A 22,036-nucleotide genomic window follows, 5' to 3' on the forward strand; every position below is an offset into this window, starting at 1 on the left:
TGTTGGGCAAAAGGATTCCTGCATTTCAGGGGGTTGGACTAGATGACCCTGGTGAGCCTTTCCAACTTTACAAGAGCTGCTTAAAATGCTGCTAAGTTACCCATTCCTGCAAAACTCTGGGATCCACATCTAAGGGTCAACAGACACTGGTGTCAGTAGTGGGATACGAACCATGCTTCCATTCAGAGACCAGAACAGAGGCAGAAGTATGAATGGCTTTCTGCTGTGAAGGTCAGCAGGCAGACGCAGCAATATGTACAGAGTTTTGCTGCTTAGCAAGAGATCTGGGGAAGTTGCTACCGTTCTTCACTGTGATAAGATTACACACTGAGTACTCGTCTCCCTTTTACTGTGCAAGCAAGTCAGCCAGGTCATAGCATGAGTTCCTGCCAGCCATCTCATCCTAGGTCTCCTCCTATGCAGCATCAGGCAGGTGAAGTCACTAATGTACATGGAAAAAATACCTAAGGCGAATTCTGGGACTCCAGAATCCACAGATACCTGCACAGTCTCTAGCTCAGGTGTGGGGAACCTCTGGTCCTCCAGATGTTGCTGAACTCCTGCTTGCTGGAGTTGACGGGAGTTGCAGTCTAGCAAGAGCTGGGGCGGCCAAAGGTTCCCCACACCTCACCAGAGGAAAAGGATTCTGCATATGCTCAGGAGCACATTTGCCCTGCGGTCTTTGAAATGCTACATCCCCCTTGGAGGTCAAGGATTTCTGTGCATGCTCCAGGACACTCAGCCAAGGTGCCAGAATTTTGGTCAGCCAAAAGTTAGCTGCCTCACTCTTGAGACACAACTTCTGCTGAAATTGCTGATAAATTTGCACTGGCTTCCTCGCCCTTTGGGACTATCTGAGGTGGGGACTGGAACAGGCCTGCCTTTGAGGACTTGTTAATTGATTTTAGCACTCCTTTGGAAAGAAGCAGGTATGTGCTCTTTGCAGTCGACTGGGTATATTTCCAAATGTGAATTCCGCAGAAAAACAACAGACTGTGAAGCATTCATGTGCCCATGGCTCTGGAATTCATGTGCTCCCATGCCAGAGAGGTTTTATGAGCGAATTTGATGGTTCCTTTCCCCACTTAGGCCGGACAGGTCCACAACGTGCCTGCCTTTAATGTTATGGCCCACCATTAAACTAGCATGCAACACGAAATGTGCCCCCCACATGGAAAGCGCAGGCTGCATTTACCCTTTTCTCTCCCGATTTGAGTTCCACCTGAAAATTATGTGGCAGAAGTTACAAATGCTTGCAAATCCATGCCCTGCTTAATTCACAGAGTGCAGAAGGGTAGTGATATGATTAAGCCCCCCGCAGCAAACGCAGAAAAAGAGAGCCTTAGAAACAAATGGATTTATCGTGGCAGAGCCAGTCTTAGGGCTAGAGAGTTTGGGATCAGAGCATTCTGCAGGCGGAACAGCAGGTGCCTCCGAGTTCTGACAGAGGAGCATCACCACTCAGGAAGGGCCAGGTGGGGCCAGGTCCTGGTGGGGGGGGGGGTTTGCCATGGTGACAAGGACCCGCCCTCCTTTGTGCTTCTCCTTTAAAAGCCACTGACTTGCAGGAGGCCATTGTGGGTTAGTGAGGAGAGCTTAGAGGAGGTGGCAGTTGGTGGTGGCAGTTGGTGAGAGTAAGCGGAGATTTAGTGATTTGTTCTTTTTTTGTTTTCTTATTTTGATCTTGATTTCATTTATTACTTTTATTTGATTTATTTGATTTGATTTATTTTGATTTTCTTTTATTCTTTTCTTTTAACACTTTTATTTATTTCATTTTATTTTTTGTTCTTTGTTTTAATATTTTTGTTTTTTGTTTTTTTGTGCACACCTGTGCATATTTTTTTTTTTTTTTAGATAGAGGAATAGTTAGGGTTTTGTGGACGACATGGGCAGACTGTAAGTAGCATCCCTTTCTCTTCATCTCCGGGGGTGTGTGTGTGTGTGTGTGTGTGTCACAAACTGGGAGGTTTTTCTGGCGGACACCTGAGTATCAGGTTTGTCCCTGTCCCTCCCTTGACCTCCACCTTACACCCATTCAGTAAAAAAAAGAAAAATATATACATGTTCCTGTTTCCCAGCCAAGTTGAGTACCCCCTATTGTCCTGGCCAAGTCCCCAATCCATGTAGGTTGGATCTGTAGCCTTTTTAGCCTTGGGTGAGAAGAGCTTTGCGCCCGGGACGGGGAAAATGGGAGTCAACAGACACTCAAGGAATAGTTTCAGAGAAAAAGCTTTATTCTGCCATCCGGCTGGTAGAAGGAGCAAGTGTGATATAGTCACAAAACAAGCACGAGTTCACAGCCATTTGCACAGAGTATATATTCCCCTTCCAGTTCCCTCCCCTTCTCGTCCTCCTCAAGAGTCCTGCCTCTGAGCATGAACAGAAAGCTCCTGTCTTGGGACTCTTTTGGACTCTTCCCAGGAAAGGGGGATGAGAAGCCATAGGGGGATGGGTCGAGAAGCCTTGCGGTTCAGCGTGTTCAAGATGTTGCAACTAGAGCGAGATAAGACTCAGTTCTCAGGCTTGCTTGACAAAGTCTATTCATTAGCTTTTTGAAGCTCTCTCGTACTGATAAAAGAGTAACATTTTGCCTTTCAACAGCATCTTGTGAGAAAACAGACGAAAACTGTGGATTTTTTAGAAGAGAGAAAAGGAATTTTGGACAGTTTGAGGCCTGGTTGCGGGGGGGTGACTTTGGGCCAAGGTGGGGTCACCCGTCCTCACCTCCTTCAGATCCACTCTGGTCCTTGAGATGGCTACATGTCTGGCACTCAGAGACCAGGAGGGCAGTGATGATCACCCCGGCAGAAGGGTTGCTGTGTACGTGGTCTCATGCTTCAGGGATGATGGCTGCCCCTGGCCATGTCCCAAGTGCCTCCTCTGGTCGCCATCTTCCTTCTGAGCAGAAAAGAGTGTTTTAAGGCAGATCAAAGAAAAGGTTTTGCCAAAGAACAATCGCTATGGATGAAGAGGTAAAAGAAACAATGGGCAAATGGGCACAAGATATCGGCCATACTATATATTTAGAACAATGGGAGAAACTCTGTCGCGAGGATATTCGCTTTACCACCTGCTATACGATAAAGGAAAATTTGGTTAAAATGTTTTACAGGTGGTATTTAACATCAGTTAAACTCGCCAAAATTTATAAATTCAAATCCAACCTTTGTTGGAAATGTAACAAAGAACCTGGAATGATAATTCATATGTGGTGGGGCTGCAAGGAAATAAAGAAGTTTTGGGGAATAATACATGAGGAACTTAAGAAAATGCTAAACAAACCCTTGATAAAAAATCCCGAAGCTTATCTGTTTGGGTTGGTGGGCAAAGCGAATATCCTCGCGACAGAGTTTCTACCATTGTTCTAAATATATGGTATGGCCGATATCTTGTGCCCATTTGACCATTGTTTCTTTTACCTCTTCATCAAATCATAGTCCAATAATAGTGTAAATTTTTGATAATAATTTCCTATTGTTTCGAAATATAATGGTGCTAAATAGCAATTGTTCTTTGGCAAAACCTTTGATCTGGCTTAAACACACTTTTTAATTGTATATATTGCCAATTATCCATCCCATATTGTTTTAATTCTTCGTATGTTTTTAATTTTAACTTTCCTTGGTCTTCTTCCAGTATTTGTCTATATGTTGCCCAGTTTGGATTCATATTGTGTTTTTTAACTGCATGGGCTTCTAATGGAGAGATCCATAAAGGGATTTGTGGCTCTAATAGCTGTTTATTCCTAAACTTTAAAACTTTAAAGTTTATTCTAAACTTAAAGTTTATTCTAAACTTAAAACAATGAATTTCTGAGTATATGCTTTTTGAAGCCATTATGTACCTTAACCTTCTCGTATGCTAGGTAGGTCTGGCATCCATACCTATTGTCAAAACTTTCTAGATTTAAAATACTAGTGTTTTCCAATATAATCCATTCTTTTAACCACACCAGACATTCTGCTTCATAATATAATTTTAGATTTCGTAATGCCAGTCCTCCTCTCTCCCTTTTATCTGTTAATAGTTTATACCTTATGCGTGGTTTTTTTGGTTTGCCATATGAATTTTGTTAGATCTTTTCTCCATTCATCAAAACAATTTTCTTTCATTATTATTGGTATTGTTTGGAACAAATATATCTTTTTGGGTAAAACATTCATCTTAATTCTAGATATTCTCCCCATTAATGTCAGCTTTAATCGACTCCAGGTTTCTAGATCTCTTCTATTTTCCTTCCAGGCTTTTTCATAATTGTTTCCAAATAGATTAATATTTTTCATCGTCAATTCTATACCAGAATATTTTGCTTTTGTAACAATTTCCATTTTTTTATAATATTTTTTATTGTGTTTCTTTTCATAATTTTGTAAATTCCAAGCCATACAAAATAAATCAAATACAAGAAACAATTTTTGATTTTTTTTACAAAAGAAAGCATTGTACTTCCCCACACCTTCCAGATCTGCATTCTTTGTAATGACAATATCAGCAATTTGTTACCTTATTTCAAACCTTGTTACAACTTTCAATTATTATGTATCGGTATTCAATATATTGTATCTCAGATTTGTTACCTTTAAAATAAACATAATATGTTTGGTTCACTTCGTCTTGTTTTCTCTTTTATCACTTATTTTGCCATTTGCTTAATCATATTTGCTAAAGCATAACATTTCCGATAACATGCACAATCTTAGGGTTCATACAATTTGTAATGTTTTTGCAGATAGTCTTTAAATTTTTTCCAGTCCGCCTCAACCGATTCCTCATCCAAATCTCGGATTCTGCCGGTCATTTCAGCTAATTCCATGTAGTCCATCAACTGCGTCTGCCATTCTTCCAAAGTGGGTAAATCTTGTGTCTTCCAATTCTTAGCGATGAGAATTCTTGCTGCTGTAGTAGCATACATAAACAACATTCTGTCTTTCTTTAGCACTTTCTGGTCCACCATGCCCAGCAGGAAGGCCTCTGGTTTCTTAGGGAAGGTATACCTAAATACCTTTTTCAATTCATTATAAATCATTTCCCAGAAAGCCTTCACTTTTGGGCAGGTCCACCAGAGATGATAGAATGTACCTTCTGCCTCCTTACATTTCCAACATTTATTATCAGACAGGTGATATATCTTAGCTAGCTTGACTGGGGTCATGTACCACCGGTATATCATTTTCATAATATTTTCTTTCAGGGCAGTACATGCCGTGAATTTTATTCCGGTGTTCCATAACCTTTCCCAGTCTTCAAACATAATGTTATGTCCAACATCCTGTGCCCATTTTATCATGGCAGATTTAACTGTCTCATCCTGTGTATTCCATTTAAGCAGCAAGTTATACATTCTTGATAATATCTTAGTTTTTGGTTCTAACAATTCTGTCTCCAAATTCGATTTTTCCACTTGGAACCCAACTTTTTTATCCATTTTAAAAACCTCTTGAATTTGAGCATAGTGTAACCAGTCTCGCACCTTATTTTTTAATTTGTCCTGGCTCTGCAGCTTCCAATTGTCTCCAGTTTTTTCAATTATTTCCCAATACTTCGGCCAATAAGCCTCCATATTGGGCCTTTTTCTAGCTTTGGCCTCCATCGGTGATAGCCACCTCGGAGTTTTACTCTCTAATAAGTCTTTATATTTCATCCAGACTGCAAAAATTGCTTTTCTGACAATATGGTTTTTGAACAGTTTATGAACTTTAACCTTGTCATACCACAAATATGCATGCCAACCAAAAGCATTATCAAAACCTTCCAGATCTAGGACATCAGTGTTTTCTAGCAAAAACCAATCCTTCAACCAGCAGAAGGCTGCAGCTTCATCGTATAACCTCAAGTCCGGCAGGGCAAACCCTCCTCTTTCTTTCGAATCAGTTAATATTTTAAACTTTATTCGAGGCTTTTTGCCCTGCCAGACAAACTTAGATATGTCCTTCTGCCATTTTCCAAAACATTCCACTCTGTCCACGATCTGTAGGGTTTGGAACAAAAATAACATTTTCGGCAATACATTCATTTTTATAGCTGCGATTCTACCCAACAAGGAAAGTTTCAATCTTGACCAAATTTCTAAATCCTTTTTAATTTCCAACCAACATTTTTCATAGTTGTCTTTAAATAAATTCAAGTTTTTGGAAGACAAGTGAATCCCTAGGTACTTCACTTTTTTAACCACATTTAGTTCTGTTTCTCTCTGGAACCCCTCTGTTTCTGTAGATGTCAAATTTTTGGTCAAAACCTTTGTTTTTTGTTTGTTTAACTTAAATCCCGCCACCCGACCAAACTCTGCTATAAGTTCTAGGACTCTTTTTGTACTGGGTTCTGGCTCCTGTAGTGTCAAAACTAAGTCATCTGCAAAAGCTTTCAATTTATATTGTTTCACTCCGACCTCTATCCCTTGTACCAGCCGGTCCTCCCTAATCATGTTCAGTAGCACCTCCAGGACTGAAATAAATAAAAGAGGGGATAGAGGGCACCCTTGTCGTGTCCCTTTTTCAATTTTAAATTCCTCCGTCACCACATTGTTCACTATTAATTTAGCTTTCTGTTCTGAATAAATAGCATCTATTCCATTTTCAAACCCCCGTCCCACTCCCATCCCTTCCAAGTTTTTCTTCATAAACATCCAAGATATGTTGTCAAAAGCTTTCTCCGCATCAATAAAGATTAACACCGCCCTTGTGTTCCTATTGGTTTGCAAAAGTTCCAAAATGTCAATGATGTTTCTGGTGTTTTCATATAAATGTCTACCAGGGAGAAAGCCTGCTTGGTCCTTATGGATTACTTCATTTAAAACCTTTTTAAGTCTGCTTGCCAAAATGTCTGCAAATATTTTGTAATCCACATTCAGGAGTGAGATGGGACGGTAGTTCTTAAGCTGCGTCTTTTCGGATTCTGACTTAGGTATCAATGTGATGAAAGCTTCTTTCCACATTTCTGGTGCCCTCTTCCCATCCATAATCTGATTGCATACCTCCATCAAAGGTTGTATCAAGTAATCCTTCAAAGTCTTATAGTATTTGGAGGTAAGCCCATCCGGGCCTGGAGATTTGCCTAGTTGCATACTCTGAATGGCACCTTCGATTTCCTGTGAGGTTATTTTAGAGTTCAAGATTGATCTTTTATCTTGAGTTATTTTAGATAGTCCATTTGTCTTTAGGAATTGTTCTATCTCGGATTCTTTCTGAGGCCCCTGTGCGTACAATTCTTTAAAATATCTGTGAAAGCACTTCCTAATTTCCTCTGGTTTCTGAATCATTCTTCCCTCAATCTCTAGATTTGTAACTGTATTTAACTTTTGTCTTTTTTTCAGCTGCCAAGCTAGCAGCTTTCCACATTTATTTGCTGATTCAAACGATTTTTGCTTCATCTGTTTAATTTTCCATTCGATTTCTTGATTTATTAATTTGGAATATTGTGCTTGATGGAATTTGATTTCTCTCAGCACCTCCTTTGACTTTGGGTTGATTCTCAATTTTTTCTCTCCCTGATGTATCTTCTCCAATATTTTCTCCTTCTTTCCATTCCAGAGCTTTTTCTTGATTGAGTTTTGCTGTATGAGAAACCCTCTCATGACCGCTTTGCTAGCGTCCCAAATCGTTCTTTTTTCTACTGTAGTATTCAAATTTATCTCAAAATAGTCCTTTAACATTTTTTGGGCCTTTTTGACGATCTCTTGATCTCTTAAAAGGGTGTCATTCATCCTCCATCTGAAGGAACCGGTTTGAGTAAGTCTGAATTCTAGTTTCAAGGCGTTGTGGTCGGAGCATGTTTTTGGGCAGATTTCCACCTTTCTGGTCTTGGGTGCCAGCCCTCTAGACGTCCAAATTTGGTCGATCCGTGTCCAAGACAGGTGGGCCTCAGAGAAGAAAGTTCCTTCTTTACCTAGTGGGTTCTTTGTCCTCCATATGTCAATCAAATCCAAGTTGTCAATTAGTTCAAAAAAGGTTTTAGGCAGTCTTCCATCTGATGTTAGGTTTTGATTTTGAGACTTATCCATGTGTGTAGACACCACTCCATTCATGTCTCCCATCATTATGATGTTGTTATAGTCCAAATAGTCCAGCATAGTCTCATGCAGCTTCTTAAAAAATTCTGATTTCCCGTCATTTGGCGCGTATATTCCCAATATCAAAAATTTTTCTCCTTGTGTCTGAATTTCAATCGCCAAAATTCTTCCTTGCTCATCTTTAAATACAAATTTTGGTGCCAGGCTCTCCTTAGCATATATCACCACACCTCTTTTCTTAACCTTGTCAGATGAAATAAATTCTTGGCCTAGTCTTTTATTAACTAAAACTTTCCTGTGGAGCCTGGTCACATGGGTTTCTTGTAGACAAATAATGTCCAATTGTTCTTTCTTCAATATGTGAAATATTTTCCTTCTCTTTTCGGGGGAGTTTCCGCCATTTATATTCCAACTAAGTAGCTGCAGGGACATCCTGTACTATTTTGTTACACCTAGAGTGGTGTTTCTTCTTTGTCCTCTGGTTCCGAGGGTGAAGGGCCTGGTCCGCCTCCAGGCGGTATCCCAGATTGTGGTAGAGGCCAATGTGCTGCTGCTTCTTTTTGGAGATCTTCTCCGTGGTCGTGCAGGAACTTTTGTAAGTCCTCTGGTGTTCTTATTTTTACCTTCTTCTGCTTGTAAGTAAAAGATAATCCTTGTGGAAACTCCCACCTATAGTGAATTGTGTTGAGTCTCAGCAGTCTTGCCAGTTCTGAGTAGGTGGTTCTCAAGTCCAATAACTGTTTTGGTATATCTCTGTAAATTTGTACCCTTTTGTCCTGTATCTCCAGTGCGTTTGCAAAGTGTAGGCCTAATATTTTGTCTCTCTCTTCCCTTGATCTCAAGATTATCAAACAATCTCTGGATCTGTCCTTCCTTACCAATCTTCCCAGTCGAAAAGCTGAAGTTATTTTAAAATCACTTTCTTCCTTTATGTTCCAGAATTTTGAAAATTCTGTTGTCAAAAATCCAATCAAATCTTCTTGTTCAATTTCTGGAATTGCTCTCAATCTGAGGTTCTTCTCCCTGTTTTTCAGTTCCACGAAAGAAAGATAGGCTTGCTGTTCACCAATTTGTTTGTGCAGAGGCCTAACTTCTCCTTTAACCTCCTCAATCTCTTTTTTTGCTGCCGTTGCAATTTGAATAGCTTCCCCAGCTAAGTTACGATTTTCAGCTGTAGCTCCTTGCCATTTTTCAATTGCTTGTGTGTGCTGGGAAACCTGATCAGTCAATTTCTGGATTGAGGATGTGGCTTGGTCTATTTTTAATGATTGGTTGTCAACCTTTTGGTTTAAGGCTGCCAATTGCTCCAAAATTTGTTTCAAAACTCCCTCCGATCCTCCTGCTGCCATATCTTCCTCTGCAGAATTTTTAGGCTTTTCGACTTGTGCCTTTTGAGAGCCCAGCACAGCTGGGACCGAAGATCTGCGACCCTGAGTCAGAATTGTTTGTACTAGCTGTGCCTGCTTTTTTTCTTTTTCTTTTTCTTTCTCTTTGGCTTCCTTCGCTTTAGCTGCCCTTGTCTTTCCTGTGCCACTCATCAGTCAATGTTCAAGGTCAAATTTTTATTGTCCCATGGGAAAGACAGGTCCAGTTTCAAAACAATCCAGTAAGAGAGAGTAAACATAGAAAGCTGTTCCCAGGCCTTTGTAATCCCAAAGTCCTCTAGGGGGAGTGCAACCAAAATTCAAAGAGAAGAAGGCAACTTTTCCGCCATTAAGGTCCCTGCTATATTAAAAACACACAATAGTCCCAGAAAAAAAAGATAGCAAAAGAAAATCTTGCAGAGTACTTTTAACTTTTAACTTTTAACAAAGTTTCAACAAGGTGCGTGCCACTTGTATCTCATCCAGTTCATTTAAGCTCAAAAGTAACACTTTCATCTGATGAAAGTCTGTAACAGTTCCGCAGTTAAAACAGTTTCCCCTCCGGCAGCCCAGCAGTTTAGAAATTGACTTTCAATAGCCTTTAACCGAGGGGGTTTCTCCAACTTTCTCTTAAAGATTTACTCACAATTAAGTCTGTCTTTCCTTTTTCGCAACTACTTCTGAGAGTGCATGGAAAGCTCTCTTTAAAGTTCCCCTTTTCCGCTGCTTTACGCTTGGTGGATCCTTTGCTTTGATCTTGTAAGCAGTACCGGAAGACGGACTTCCTTTTTATCGTCTCCCGGTTTCAGCCAATTTAAGAACAATTTATTTCCGAATTTAATGTCCTTACTCACGGGTTCGTTGTTTCAGCCAGATCTTTAAAGGAAGAAAGGTCGGCGCTCATCTGTGACAGCCGCGCGGCTTCGCTTCCGCAGAAAGAGCGATGAACTCACAGCACCGCTACCCCTCCTTCGCTCCGGAGCCCCTTACGGGGTCCCTTCCGCGATTTCGGGGTCGCTCCAGGTGCCCGCCGAGTCCCACGGCCACGGGCTCACTCTACCCGTGGTTTATCTTAATGGGTCGTCGCTGTGCCGTGGCGAAACGACCCTTTCCTGCGGAGCCCCTCTTCAGAGATCGAAGAGGTCCGCCATCACCGTTTCGCGCCGCCTCCGGAAGTCTCCAAACAATTTCCAAACCCAATTTCTCCTGTAGTTTGCTCTTTTCTAATTCCTGTATGTTTTTTACCATAAGTTTTGTTTTTGACATATTTATCTTGAAGCCCACTACTTTCCCGAACTCATTCATTATCCTCAATGCTTTCATTAGACTGGTTTCTGGCTCCTCAGGTGCTAATATAATATTGTACGCAGAAGCTCTAATTTTGAAAACATCCTTGCCTCATGTAATTTATCTCTTTTTCTTTATTTCTAAAATCAGGATTTCCAAAGTTAGTATAAAAAGGAACGGTGAAAGCGGGCATCCTTGCCTGGTACCTTTCTCTATATTTCAAGGATCTGTCTTTTCACCATTTATTATTAAACATCCCTGCTGGTTTTCATATATTGTGTTTATTGCTCTGCAGTAGTTTTCACCCAGTCCTACTGCTTCTGCTACTTCCTGAAGGAACGATCTTGATAGGTTATCGAAAGCCTTCTCGGCATCTGTTAGCATAAACACCGCTTTTTTGTTGGGTCTCATTTCCAAATATTCAATTAGATCAATTACTATTCTCATATTTGCTTTTATATGCCTATTTGGGAGGAATCCTACTTGGTCTTGGTCTATTACATCCTTTAGGACCGATTTCAGCCTATTTGCTAATATCCCCGCGAACAATTTATAATCATTATTTAATAATGATATGGGTCTGCAATTGTTAACTAATTCTCTAGCTGTGCTTTCTTTGTGAATTAATACAATATTGGCTTCTTGCCACAACTTTGGTATTTTTCCTTCTTGCATGATCTCATTCATGAATTTTTTTAAAAGGCATTGTTATAGCATCTTCTAACCTTTGGTAGTGTATCGCGGATAGTCCATCTGCACCTGGAGCCTTCCCCAGTTTAAGATTGGAAATTGCTTGTTGTATCGCCATTGTTGTTACTGGTGCGTTTAGCTGCTTCCGTTTGTTTTCACCTATTTTTGGGATTTGTTTTCCTTGAAGATATTTTATAATTTGTTGTCGAGTTTCTGCACCTTTTTTATATAGATTGGTGAAGTATTTTACAAAGCATTTATTTATTCCTTCTTCCGTCTCCACTGCTTTTCCTTCATATACTACTTTATTTGTCTTTCCCTGTCTTTTCTTTATCTGCCATGCAAGTAATTTACCTGGTCTGTTTCCAAATTCAAATGATTTTTGTTCATCCATTTTATATTTCTTTCTATTTCATCATTTAAGAGCGTTGAGAGCTGTGTTTGTAATATTTTAATGGTTTGGTTTGTGATCTCTTTTGGTGTTTTTGCTAATAATTTTTCTTGTTTGCCTATTTCTTCTTGTAAATGCTTGATTTTAGCCTCTCTTATTCATTTTTGTATTATGTTTTGTTTATACATGTTTTTAGATTGGCCTTGAGATAGTCTTTAAACCTCTTTTGTTGGCCACCAGCATTACGCCTTCCATTTTTAAGTTTGGAATAGAGTCGTTGCTTTGGAAGACAATCACCAGGCATCCAAACCACATGACCAGTCCAACGAAGTTGGTGTTGAAGAATCATTGCTTCAACACTGGTGATCTTTGCTTCTTCCAGGACACTGGTGTTAGTTCGCCTGCCTTCCCAAGTGGTGTGTCACATTTTTCGGAGACACCATTGATGGAATCTTTCAAGGAGTTGGAGATGGCTTTTATAAGTGGTCCATGTTTCACAAGCGTACAGCTGGCTTGGTAGTACAAGAGCCTAGACTGAAACTTGAAGGACTAGTTTCAATGGACCAAGAATGCTTTTCATGGCTGGTTCTGACTTTCTCCTTTTCCCAGTGGGAATTCCTACTTGTAGAGCAGAGGCCACGGCTGGTGGGCAGCTGCAGTGCCTGTGTGCTTTGTTCTGTTGTTGTTGTCAGTGCTTTGTGCTGGAGGGCACTGTTTCGTGGCGCTCATTGGTTGCTATTGGATATTTGGATAGTCTGAGCGGATTGGTTGAGCGCCTTGCGAGCGAAAGGCTCAGCCTTCATTAGGCCAAATGTTCTACCCTTATTTATGGCAGCCTTTGGAATAGAAAAGGGAAAGGACTGTGTCAGGATGTCTTTTGTGGGGACATTTGCAGACGTGAAGGTGTTGATCTGGGGTACAGTCGGAGGGGGGTATGGTGCCTGCTGGAGGGCGAAACCCCCCACCACCCTTTCCAAAAATTCTGGTAACAATGCTTCATGAAATTTATACACTGCTGGACTGCATGAATGAGGGGGCCAGGCTCTCTGGGCCCTGACATGGCGGTAGTCTTGAACCCAGAGCACTTGGGACCTCCTTTCTCTCTCTGCCAGCCCTTCATGCTTTGGGCTGCCTCTTTCAGGCTCTGATGATGCCCCTTCAGGTCACTGAACTGCAGAGAGATGGAAGGAATTGGTCAGAGTGGGCCGGCAAGGATCAATTAGGCTCCACATACGTATTTCTGTTCTGCCAATTCGGCAGTGGTTCACTATTTTCTCCAGACTCCCCTCCTCACACCCAAACACCCCCCAAGAATTCGGGCTGCTGGCATCTGAGTCACTCTTTCCGCTCATCTCTTCTAGGATCAGGTGCTTAAGACGCCTCTTCAGGCGCTGCCACAGGGTGGCCCCCCAGCCAGACACAGAGCAGCCCGTGGCGCCAGGTAAGCCAGTGGCCCTCCTTTTTTGGACAGAGGAGGGCAGGGATGGGCATGGGGGGCAACTGGTCCAAGGATGCAAAAGAGGACTCACCTCTTCCCCTGTCCTTCTGTTTGCAGTGCTGCTGCGGTTCAGCATCCCAGGCCCAGAGGTGAGTATTGGAGAAAACAAGAGCAGGGACTGGATCCCTCAGACCTGCCCCCCGCTGCCCCCGGGCTCTTTGCCCCACACTCTGCACTCTCAGATGCGGAGAAGCCCTCCCCTCACGAGGAACTGACAGCCTGACTTTTGCATTTCAGCTGCTAGAGGATGAACAGCTGTACATCTTGGGGGTCATCAACAGCTGCCAGGCAGCTGAGCTCAGGGGGCTCCGATCCCTGATGTGCTCCAAGGAGCAGACAGCCCAAAAAATTCTGGTGAGTGATGGGGGGTGTGGGGGGAAGGGGTTGTGCATCTGTGGGGAGGAGGACCCTGCCGGCTTAGGCCATGGGGTTGCCATTCCCCTGCAAAGCCAAGCCTGGTGTTTGGGGTCGGAGCTGATTTTCCTCCTCTGTTCTCTTCCAGGACATCTTGGGGCCCTTGGAGCACTTCAGGGATCAGCCCCTGACCCTGGCCCTTGCCTTGGAGGCCCTCCTCCAGCTAAGGTGAGTGGGGTCTTTGGCATGGATGGGGTTGTGGGGGGGGGAGGGGGGCAGAACTCCAGGGGGAAAGAGCAGGCGGGAGGGAGAAGGGGCAAGGGAGACTCTAACCCTCTCCCTTTCATTTCTGCAGCACGATGAGGCCCAGATTCACCTCTGACATGGTCAGTGCCATCCTGCACAGGATGTTGGAGGCCGTGCTGTGTGGGGCCAAGGAGGAGGAGAAGAGAGAAGTATGTCCTTTGTTTTGACTTCCCTTCACATTCTCTTTCTTCCTCTTCGTCACACCCTTGCAGAATCCAACCCAGCATTCAAACTCTCTTCTCTCTTTTCCCGCAGGAACTGAAGAGGCACTATCGGCTTCTGCTGGGCAGTCTTCTTATGGAAGCCCCCAACACTGGCACCCTCCTCCAACTTCTCAGTGTAAGTGTCCCTATGGCATCTGGGGTGGTTTTAGGGTTGCCCCCCCCCCCGTCCCTTACCCAATGGACTGCCCCATTTCTGGGGCACAGAGCCTGTTTGGCCCCCAATTTGGTCCAAGACCAAAGCTGGCAACCCCTCATGGTGCAGAAGTGCCAGGGACTCTGTGGTGGGGGCAGTGGGGGCCACTTTGGCCCAGATTTGCCCCTGACTCTGAAATGCTCTTTCCTCCTGCAGGACCTCAGAGGATACGCCCTGGGGGAAAGTGGGGAGGCACAACAACTTGCGGCCAGCAGCATCTCTTTGCTGCTGGCCATTGCCAGGAAATATCCCAAACTCAGAGTAAGTACCTTGCCTTCTTCTATTCATTTCTTTGGTTACTTCCATCCCCCCCCCCCCAAGATCACATCCCCAAGTGATCTTTAGTGCAGAATTTGCGGGGTGTGTCCCTGGGGGCCAGGATGAGGCCAGAGGCTTTTCCTGCCCCCTTTCCTGCTGCTGCCCTTCCACCTCTGCCCAGGAGGCTGCAGGGCCCAGGGAGGTCCTCTGGAACAAGGGATTGGGCCCAAGACAGAGGGAGACCCGTCCTTCCTGACTTGGCGCTGCTTCTGTGCTCTCTTGCTCCCATCTGACCCCGATTTTTCTTTCCTCTGCAGATGACAGTCATTCGGCCGGAACTGGCTTGCTTCCGCCGGAAGCCAAAAGAAGGTAAGCCCCACACCTTGGAGACAGCGCCCTTTGACTAAAGGCCTGTGGGGAAATCTCATTTGCATTTGCATTTTCATTTTCATTTGCATTTGCATTCTCTTCTCATTCTCTTCCATCCAGACGACATCATCATTGAGGACATATAGCCGTAACTGTCTGCAGCGACACTGGAGCAGCTAGGATCTGAGGATCAGGAAAGCACTCAGCGTCGGCTACTGGAACAGTTTGAACTGCTAGAGGACCACAGTAGGTGACTCACAGAGTGGCTACACCAGTTGCAGAGCCAGGCAGGACCTGAGGGTCAACAGAGGCAGCAGCTAGAAGCCGGTGAGTGCCAGCCAGGACTGTCCAGTCGGACTCTAAAGAGAGAGTCAGGAGAGATTGCTGGAGACCCCACAGAAGGGGCTCAGCAAGCACCAGCAGAGATGGCAGATTTCCAGTCTTCCCAAGTTGTAAATATTGGGAGAGGCATCCCTTTTGAACTTCTCTCAGAAAGCAACTGGCTGAGTTGGTCAATAAAAATGCAGCAGTTGTTAAGGAGAGATGGACTATGGGACTGCGTTGAAACTGAGGTTTTGAGACGGGACTCTACTGAGAAAAGACGGCTGGATGAAAGGGCTCGTGCCCAAATTATGCTGTGTTTGAGCAACTCTCAGTTATTGCATGTAGCAAATGCCAGCACAGCGTTTGAGTTCTGGAATTTATTAAGGGCAATGCATGTCAGAGAAACTGCTGGAACTATAATTTCTCTGACCAGAAGGCTGTTCAGGACTGTTATGAAAGAAGGTGAGAGTTTGGCAACTCATCTTCAAACGCTGAAATCTCTGTTTCTTCAACTACAACAGAGAGGTAAGCGTTATGATGAAACTGACCAAACCAACATTATCCTTTCAAGATTGCCTGAAAGCTGGTTGCCTGTGATTAACAGCATGGAGAGTATGCGTCCCCGAGATCTGACCCTTGAGTATGTGGTTGGAAGATTGACCGAAGAAGCAGAAAGAAGGTCAGACAGACAGGCTGAACTCCAAGAGCGGAGGAGTTACAGCTGAGGGGGCCAGCAGCAGAATCTGCCAATGGGGCAACGCCAAGTTTGGGACTTGGGCATGGCGGTGAGGAGATGCTATAGATGCAGCCAAGCAAGGCATCTCCAACGTCAATGCAGGGCAAGACCTCCAGGAGATGACATGGAGCAGAGACAGCAATCGATGCAGAAATGTAAGCAGAAGGGGTTCTCCTCAGGGAAGAAGAACACGCGTTCTGCTCATCTTGTGTCTGCATTTTCTCGAGAGGAGAGGAAGATACCTTGAGGAACATGTTTGCTGGACTCTGGTAGCAGCAGGATTATCTGCAACAGTCGGGAGGAGTTTAAGACCCTGGGGAAGCCAGCTGATGGAAAAGACTCAATCTATCTTGCTGATGGTCGTGAAGCAAGATTGATGGCCAGGGAACATGTTTCCTGCAGTGCTTGAACACTACTCTACCAGAGACTCTGTTTGTCAGCAGTTTGGACTATTGTTTGCTGTCTGTAAGCTGTTTGATTAATGCAGGGTATAGTGTTAAGTTCACGCAGGATGGTTGTCTGATAAAGAATGGAACTCAGGTATGTGGCCATGCAAAGTTGGAAAATGGGTTATATGTAATGCAGGACAAGCCTGTTAAAGCAGCCCAGGTGGTTCAGGATAATTTGCCAGTTCATAAGGGGTGTACATGAACTGCACAGAAAACTGGGTCACGCCGATTTCCGTGTGCTTTCAGAGATGCAAAAGGTGTGCAAGAACCTAAAAGTAAATAGCTGTAACTGTTTCCTAGATTGCAATGTATGTAAAATGGCCAAATCTAAGAGGAAGCCTGTGGCTTCTAAAAGTGACAGAGTATCTAAAGAGGTTTTAGAACTTGTCCATTGTGACGTGATAGGCCCTTTTCCACAGAAGACTGAAGGGGGCGCCAGATATGCTTTTCTGGTAGCAGATGATAAATCACATTTTAGTTGGTTGTTTTTGTTAAAGCAGAAATCGGAGTGTTTCCCCACATTCAGAGAATGGGTTGCCCAAGCTGAAAAGCTCTTCGCTCGCCCTGTTGTGCAGTTGCAAACAGATAGGGGTGGAGATTTTCTGAACAAACAATTTGGAGCGTGGTTGCGACGTAAGGGGATCACTCACCGTTTGACTAACCCTTATAGCCCTGCTGAAAATGGTCTGTGTGAAAGACGTGGGGCTTTAATACAGTCAGTAAAGGATTGCCTGCTAGTGGATGCAGGATTGGGTAACAACCATAGGCTGTGGGGTGAGGCTTTCCTTACAGCAAACTTTTTGATTAATAGAACCTAGCCTAGCTCTATAAAAGATATTCCTTATCGTGTGTTGTTTGGGAAATAACCAGAGTGGACAATGCTCCATAACTGGGGTTCTTGGGCACATGTAAATATCCCCAAAGCTCAGTGCCAGAAAGGGGGCGCTAGAGCGCAGAGACTGCGGTTTGTGGGATATCAGCCCTATGGCAAAGGGTGGTGTTTCAATTTACGCCCGGAACGCGTGGTTCTGTCACGAAGTGCAGACTTTGCTGACCAGGACAGATGGACTGCGATCCATGCCAACCCAGATTTCCTACTGCCTCTGCAAGTAAGAAGAGGCTTCTTCTCAGCCATTGGCAACACAGGAGCAGGATGAGGAGGAGACACAGATTTCCCCAAAAGATGTGGCAATAGATAATAATTCTCTAGAGGAAGAGGAAGAAGAGCCAGAGATAAGGGGGGAAGAAGAAGTAGTTGTGCCTAGGCACTCCCAGCGTTCAAACAAGGGTGTACCTCCTCAGCGTTTGACCCTAGGAGGAATGAAAGTATGCAGTGTGAGTTGTGTGGAACCACAAAGTTATAATGAAGTCTTAGACTTGCCCCCTGGGGAACGTGCTTTGTGGGAACAAGCTATGAAAGAAGAAATGGACTCTTTTAAACGTAACAAAGTGTTTGAGGTCATAATGCCGCCACCTGGTGGCAGAGTGGTGTCATGCAAGTGGGTTTATAAAAGGAAAACCCTTGCATCTGGGGAACCACGTTTTTGAGCCAGATTAGTAGCCAGAGGGTTCACTCAGATTAAAGGGGAGAGTTATGATGAAGTGTTTTCTCCAACTGTAAAGAGTGAAACTTTTTGTTTAATGCTCTCTATTGCTGCTGCAAGACAATTAGCAGTGCACCATTTTGATGTTGATGCTGCTTATCTGCATGCAAATTTAGACCATGAAGTGTTAATGAGACAACCCCCTGGGTTTGAAGAGGGGAATGGTGCAGTCTGGCATTTGAAAAAGGCTGTTTATGGTCTCAAACAAAGTGGAAGGTGTTGGAACCAGTGTTTAAATGAAGCCCTTGTAAAACTTGGTTTTAAAAGGAGTGTGGCTGATCCATGCCTGTACACCAAGGGGACAGGCAACAAATATCTAATGCTCTTAGTCTTTGTTGATGATTTGCTTGTAGCAGGGAGTTCCACAGATGAGATCCAGAAGCTCACAAGTCAACTGGAAAAGAAGTTTAAGCTTAAAGCCTTAGGGCCTGTAAGCAATTACTTGGGAGTAGAAGTAAGGCAGGAAGCTTCCTATTGAGCCAGAAAGAGAAAATTCTTCGTTTGATAGAGCAGTTTGGCATGGAAAACTGCAAGCCAGTTCAGACTCCCATGACACCAGATTTCCCAAAGACAGTGTGTGAGGATGAATTTGATCAGCCAGAGTTGTATCACTCAAAAATAGGATCACTGCTGTATTTAAGCCAGTGGTCAAGGCTAGACATTGCATGTGCTACAAATGTTCTGAGCCAACATGTATCTAAACCCAGTACTGCCGATTGGTGTGCTTTGAAAAGGCTTATCGGATATCTAAAGGGGACATTAAATGTATGTTTGAAGATATCTAGTACACAAGACGAAAAACTAGAAGTATTTGTTGATGTGGACTGGGGAAGCTGTGTAGCTACTAGAAAATCTACAAGTGGAATGGTTATGATGTTTGCCAATTCCATAATTGGATGGAAGTCAAAGAAACAAGGATTTGTTGCGACCTCATCCTGTGAGGCAGAATATGGGAGCCTGTTGCTAGCATGCAATGAAATCATGTGGTTTATACAGATACTAAAAGATCTAGATTGTAAAGTAGATTTGCCTATCCAAGTGTATGAAGATAGCCAATTGTGCATTGTGTTAGCGGGCTTGGAAATAATGAAATCCGCATCAAAACATATTGCTATGCGTCATGCAAATGTTAAAGATTGTGTACAGAATGGGGTAATCAAACTGGAGTATTGTCAATCACAGGATAATATTGCTGATTTGTTTACCAAGCCTTTGCCAGCAACATGCCATAATTAATTGATGACAAAACTGGGTTTATGTATATACAGTAGTGTACTGTATGTATGTATGTATGTATGTATGTATGTATGTATTTGACCTGTTGGGGTTTCTCGCATTTAAGAAACAGAAGGGGTGTCACGGCTAAAATGGCCGCTGTTTCTTTAATGCTTAAAAAAGCTGGGTCAGCATGAGTCAGCAGTCTGCACCGGGTTGTATATATAGAGAGAAATGTTAGTTTGGTGTTGGGTTGGTTGGTAGTGTTGAGGTGTGTACAGTTGGTCAGTCGCTTTTGCACAAAGACTTTTAAGAATAAAAGCAGAAAGCACTCTGCAAGGATATTCTTGTGGACTCATTTATGTCGACAAGGGTCTGAGGAGACAAAGGGAGGTCAGAACCCTTTCCTTTTTTTTACAAACACTGACAGGGATCCCATCGGATGGCTTCAGGGGAAGACAAGGCTCCCGAGTAAACCCTACACAGATGCAGAGTGGAGTCCCTAAGATGGCTGGGTGGCATTTTGCAGGCCTCCTTCTGGCAACTCCATCAGCCCAGATGGTGCCTTATGCCTTGTTCTTCTTTCCTCTGGACCACCTCAGGGAGGCCGAGGGGGGAGGGTCTTGCTGTCTGGGCACAGGGTTGACACCTTTGTTTTGCAAAAGACAGGACAGGGCAGGGGACAGAGGGAGATCCGAAAATTGTTAACATTATTTTGCCTCAAAAGATCTCACGGAATTTTAGGTTTTTCCGTTCCTTAGGATATATGTAACTCCACATGTTAAGAAGAAAAAGAACTGGAAGAGAATGGAATAAAAATAAATATTTTTTAATGGATTATGAATAAATGCACAATAAATTCTTACTGTCTTGAATTTCATTGTCTTATTGTCTTCCATTCCTTGGGACACCTTTGTTGTTGCAGCCTGAAATAGAATTAGGATTTTTTGCTGCTGCTGCATCACTCTCAGGTTGGCTAATGTTAAGCTTGTGGTCCACTAAGATCCCTAGATCCTTTTCCCTACCAGCAAACCAGTGTCCCTCAACTTATATTGGTGCAGTTGGTTCTTCCTGCCCAAGTGCAGAACCTTAGATTGGCTACAGGTCTTCTTTGCTCACCACCAGGGAGTGACCACGTCGCAGTCAGTGCTGTGGTACATTTTACCCCAAAGTTTAGGGTTGAAGTTGAGGGGTTTTTTTAGGCCCCGAAACAGACTTTGGACATGCCTGCCAGGGTTGGACCTGGACTCTCATTGCCTGGAGGCATGGTGGCTCTGTGAAGGAGAAAGAGGAGCTCCCCTCCACCGGAGACAAGCAGTTGCGTTGCTGAGCCGCCCTGGCTCACCAGAAGTGGGAGGAAATGCCCACAATCAGTTTAGGCACACCTGCACCACAGCTGAAAATACACATTTTCGAAATCTGTTTTGCCTGCTGAAACCCTGAAGCGTAGAACTATGGAGGGTCTGTTCACTGTTCTCACCTATCATTAGACCAGGGCCAAAAATTCTGCCTATTAGTTTTTCAGATCTAGAGTCATGTTGCTCATTTTTTTAAAAAGCCCATGTTCAATGTTTAAGCATTGCATAAAATCTGCTGACGCTTCCTTCTATCATTGTTTCTTGTTGAAAATAAGGAAAATGCCTGTGGTTTCAGGGCATCGTTAGATTGCTACTGCACTCCAGCTAAACTTCACCTCTGAATGCAGCTAACAATGTGCTTCGACGATCAGCGATCCTACAAGTGAATAATAAAGGATATTCCAGCCTGTGTTCCTTAGTCTCAGGCACTCCAACACAGAAGCATACCCCACGAAGTGCAAAAATACTTTCTTCCAAGTAAATTGCCCTCAGATAGGAAAGTTGCACCCAGAAATGATTGGCGGCAGCAACATAAAAGAAACGAGGCAGAAAAGAAAGCAGGGCAGAGATTAGCTGGAAGGGGCATAGGAAACAGCAAAGAACTGCAGTTAAGAGGGAGGGGGGGGAATGGATAACCCAAAAGCCATATGGTCAAGCAAATTGCCACCTATTCTAATTGGTTGTGTAACCTTCACTGTGCCAGCTAGTAGAAAGGCGGATTTCATATGTAATCGGCATGTAATCCGATCAGTATAAACATCCTATGGTTTGTCTGAAAAAACTGAAGGAGCAAGTGAAAAAAAGAGGCCGTTTTTGAGACTGGTGCAGATGGAGCTTCTTTTGCCACTGCAAGAATCTTATCTTCTTTCCCCGAAGTGCTAGGACTGAGCAGCAGAGGGCAGCCTGCACCTCCAAACCGACACGTGGAACTGCAGGAGGAGGAAGCTTTTAGGGGAGATCGCAAAGCCTGCCATGGGTACCATGCGTTTAGTGCATACCACTCTCCTCCAAGAATCCCAGGAGCTGTCGTTTGCTTAAGGGTACTGGAACTGTAGCTCTCTGGGTATGCCACAGTTCCCAGAAAGCAGGTGGGAGAGGGAGATATGCTTTAAATGCATAGTATGCCCTCTCATTTCCTGTTTTGTGAACCAGGGCTGGGGAACCCCTTTGAGCCTGAGGGGTGCCTTCCCTTCTGCACAAGCCGCCACACGCCAGGGGCAATCGTGGGTAAAGCAATGATTGCAAAATTTACTTTTGTACAGTAGGATAGTTCAGGGGTCAGCAACCTTTGTCAGCCATGGGCCGGTCCACTGTCCCTCAGACCATGTGGTGGGCCAGACTGTATTTTGTGTCTGGGGGGGGAACGAATTCCTATACCCCACAAATAACCCAGAGATGCATTTTAAAT

The 22,036-nt window shown here is 43.8% G+C and overlaps 1 protein-coding gene across 1 annotated transcript; it reads left to right on the forward strand.

Annotated features, from left to right (window-relative positions):
• The first annotated feature begins 1,888 nt into the window (after positions 1-1,888).
• Positions 1,889-20,145, forward strand: LOC114592674 (uncharacterized). The gene is made up of 9 exons (XM_077920679.1): positions 1,889-1,899; positions 13,102-13,181; positions 13,296-13,327; positions 13,476-13,592; positions 13,741-13,820; positions 13,948-14,237; positions 14,472-14,576; positions 14,891-14,942; positions 15,063-20,145. The coding sequence occupies exons 1-6, from the start codon at positions 1,889-1,891 to the stop codon at positions 14,063-14,065; spliced, it is 438 nt and encodes a 145-aa protein (XP_077776805.1). The 3' UTR covers positions 14,066-14,237; positions 14,472-14,576; positions 14,891-14,942; positions 15,063-20,145.
• The last annotated feature ends 1,891 nt before the right edge of the window (positions 20,146-22,036 follow it).

The sequence above is a fragment of the Podarcis muralis genome, chromosome 16 (genome assembly GCF_964188315.1).
Source record: "Podarcis muralis chromosome 16, rPodMur119.hap1.1, whole genome shotgun sequence".
NCBI lineage: Eukaryota > Metazoa > Chordata > Lepidosauria > Squamata > Lacertidae > Podarcis > Podarcis muralis.

Coding starts and splice junctions, on each gene's coding strand:
- LOC114592674 (XM_077920679.1), top strand. Junction 13,593..13,740: donor AGACAGCCCAAAAAATTCTG/GTGAGTGATGGG, acceptor GTTCTCTTCCAG/GACATCTTGGGGCCCTTGGA. Junction 13,821..13,947: donor GAGGCCCTCCTCCAGCTAAG/GTGAGTGGGGTC, acceptor TCATTTCTGCAG/CACGATGAGGCCCAGATTCA.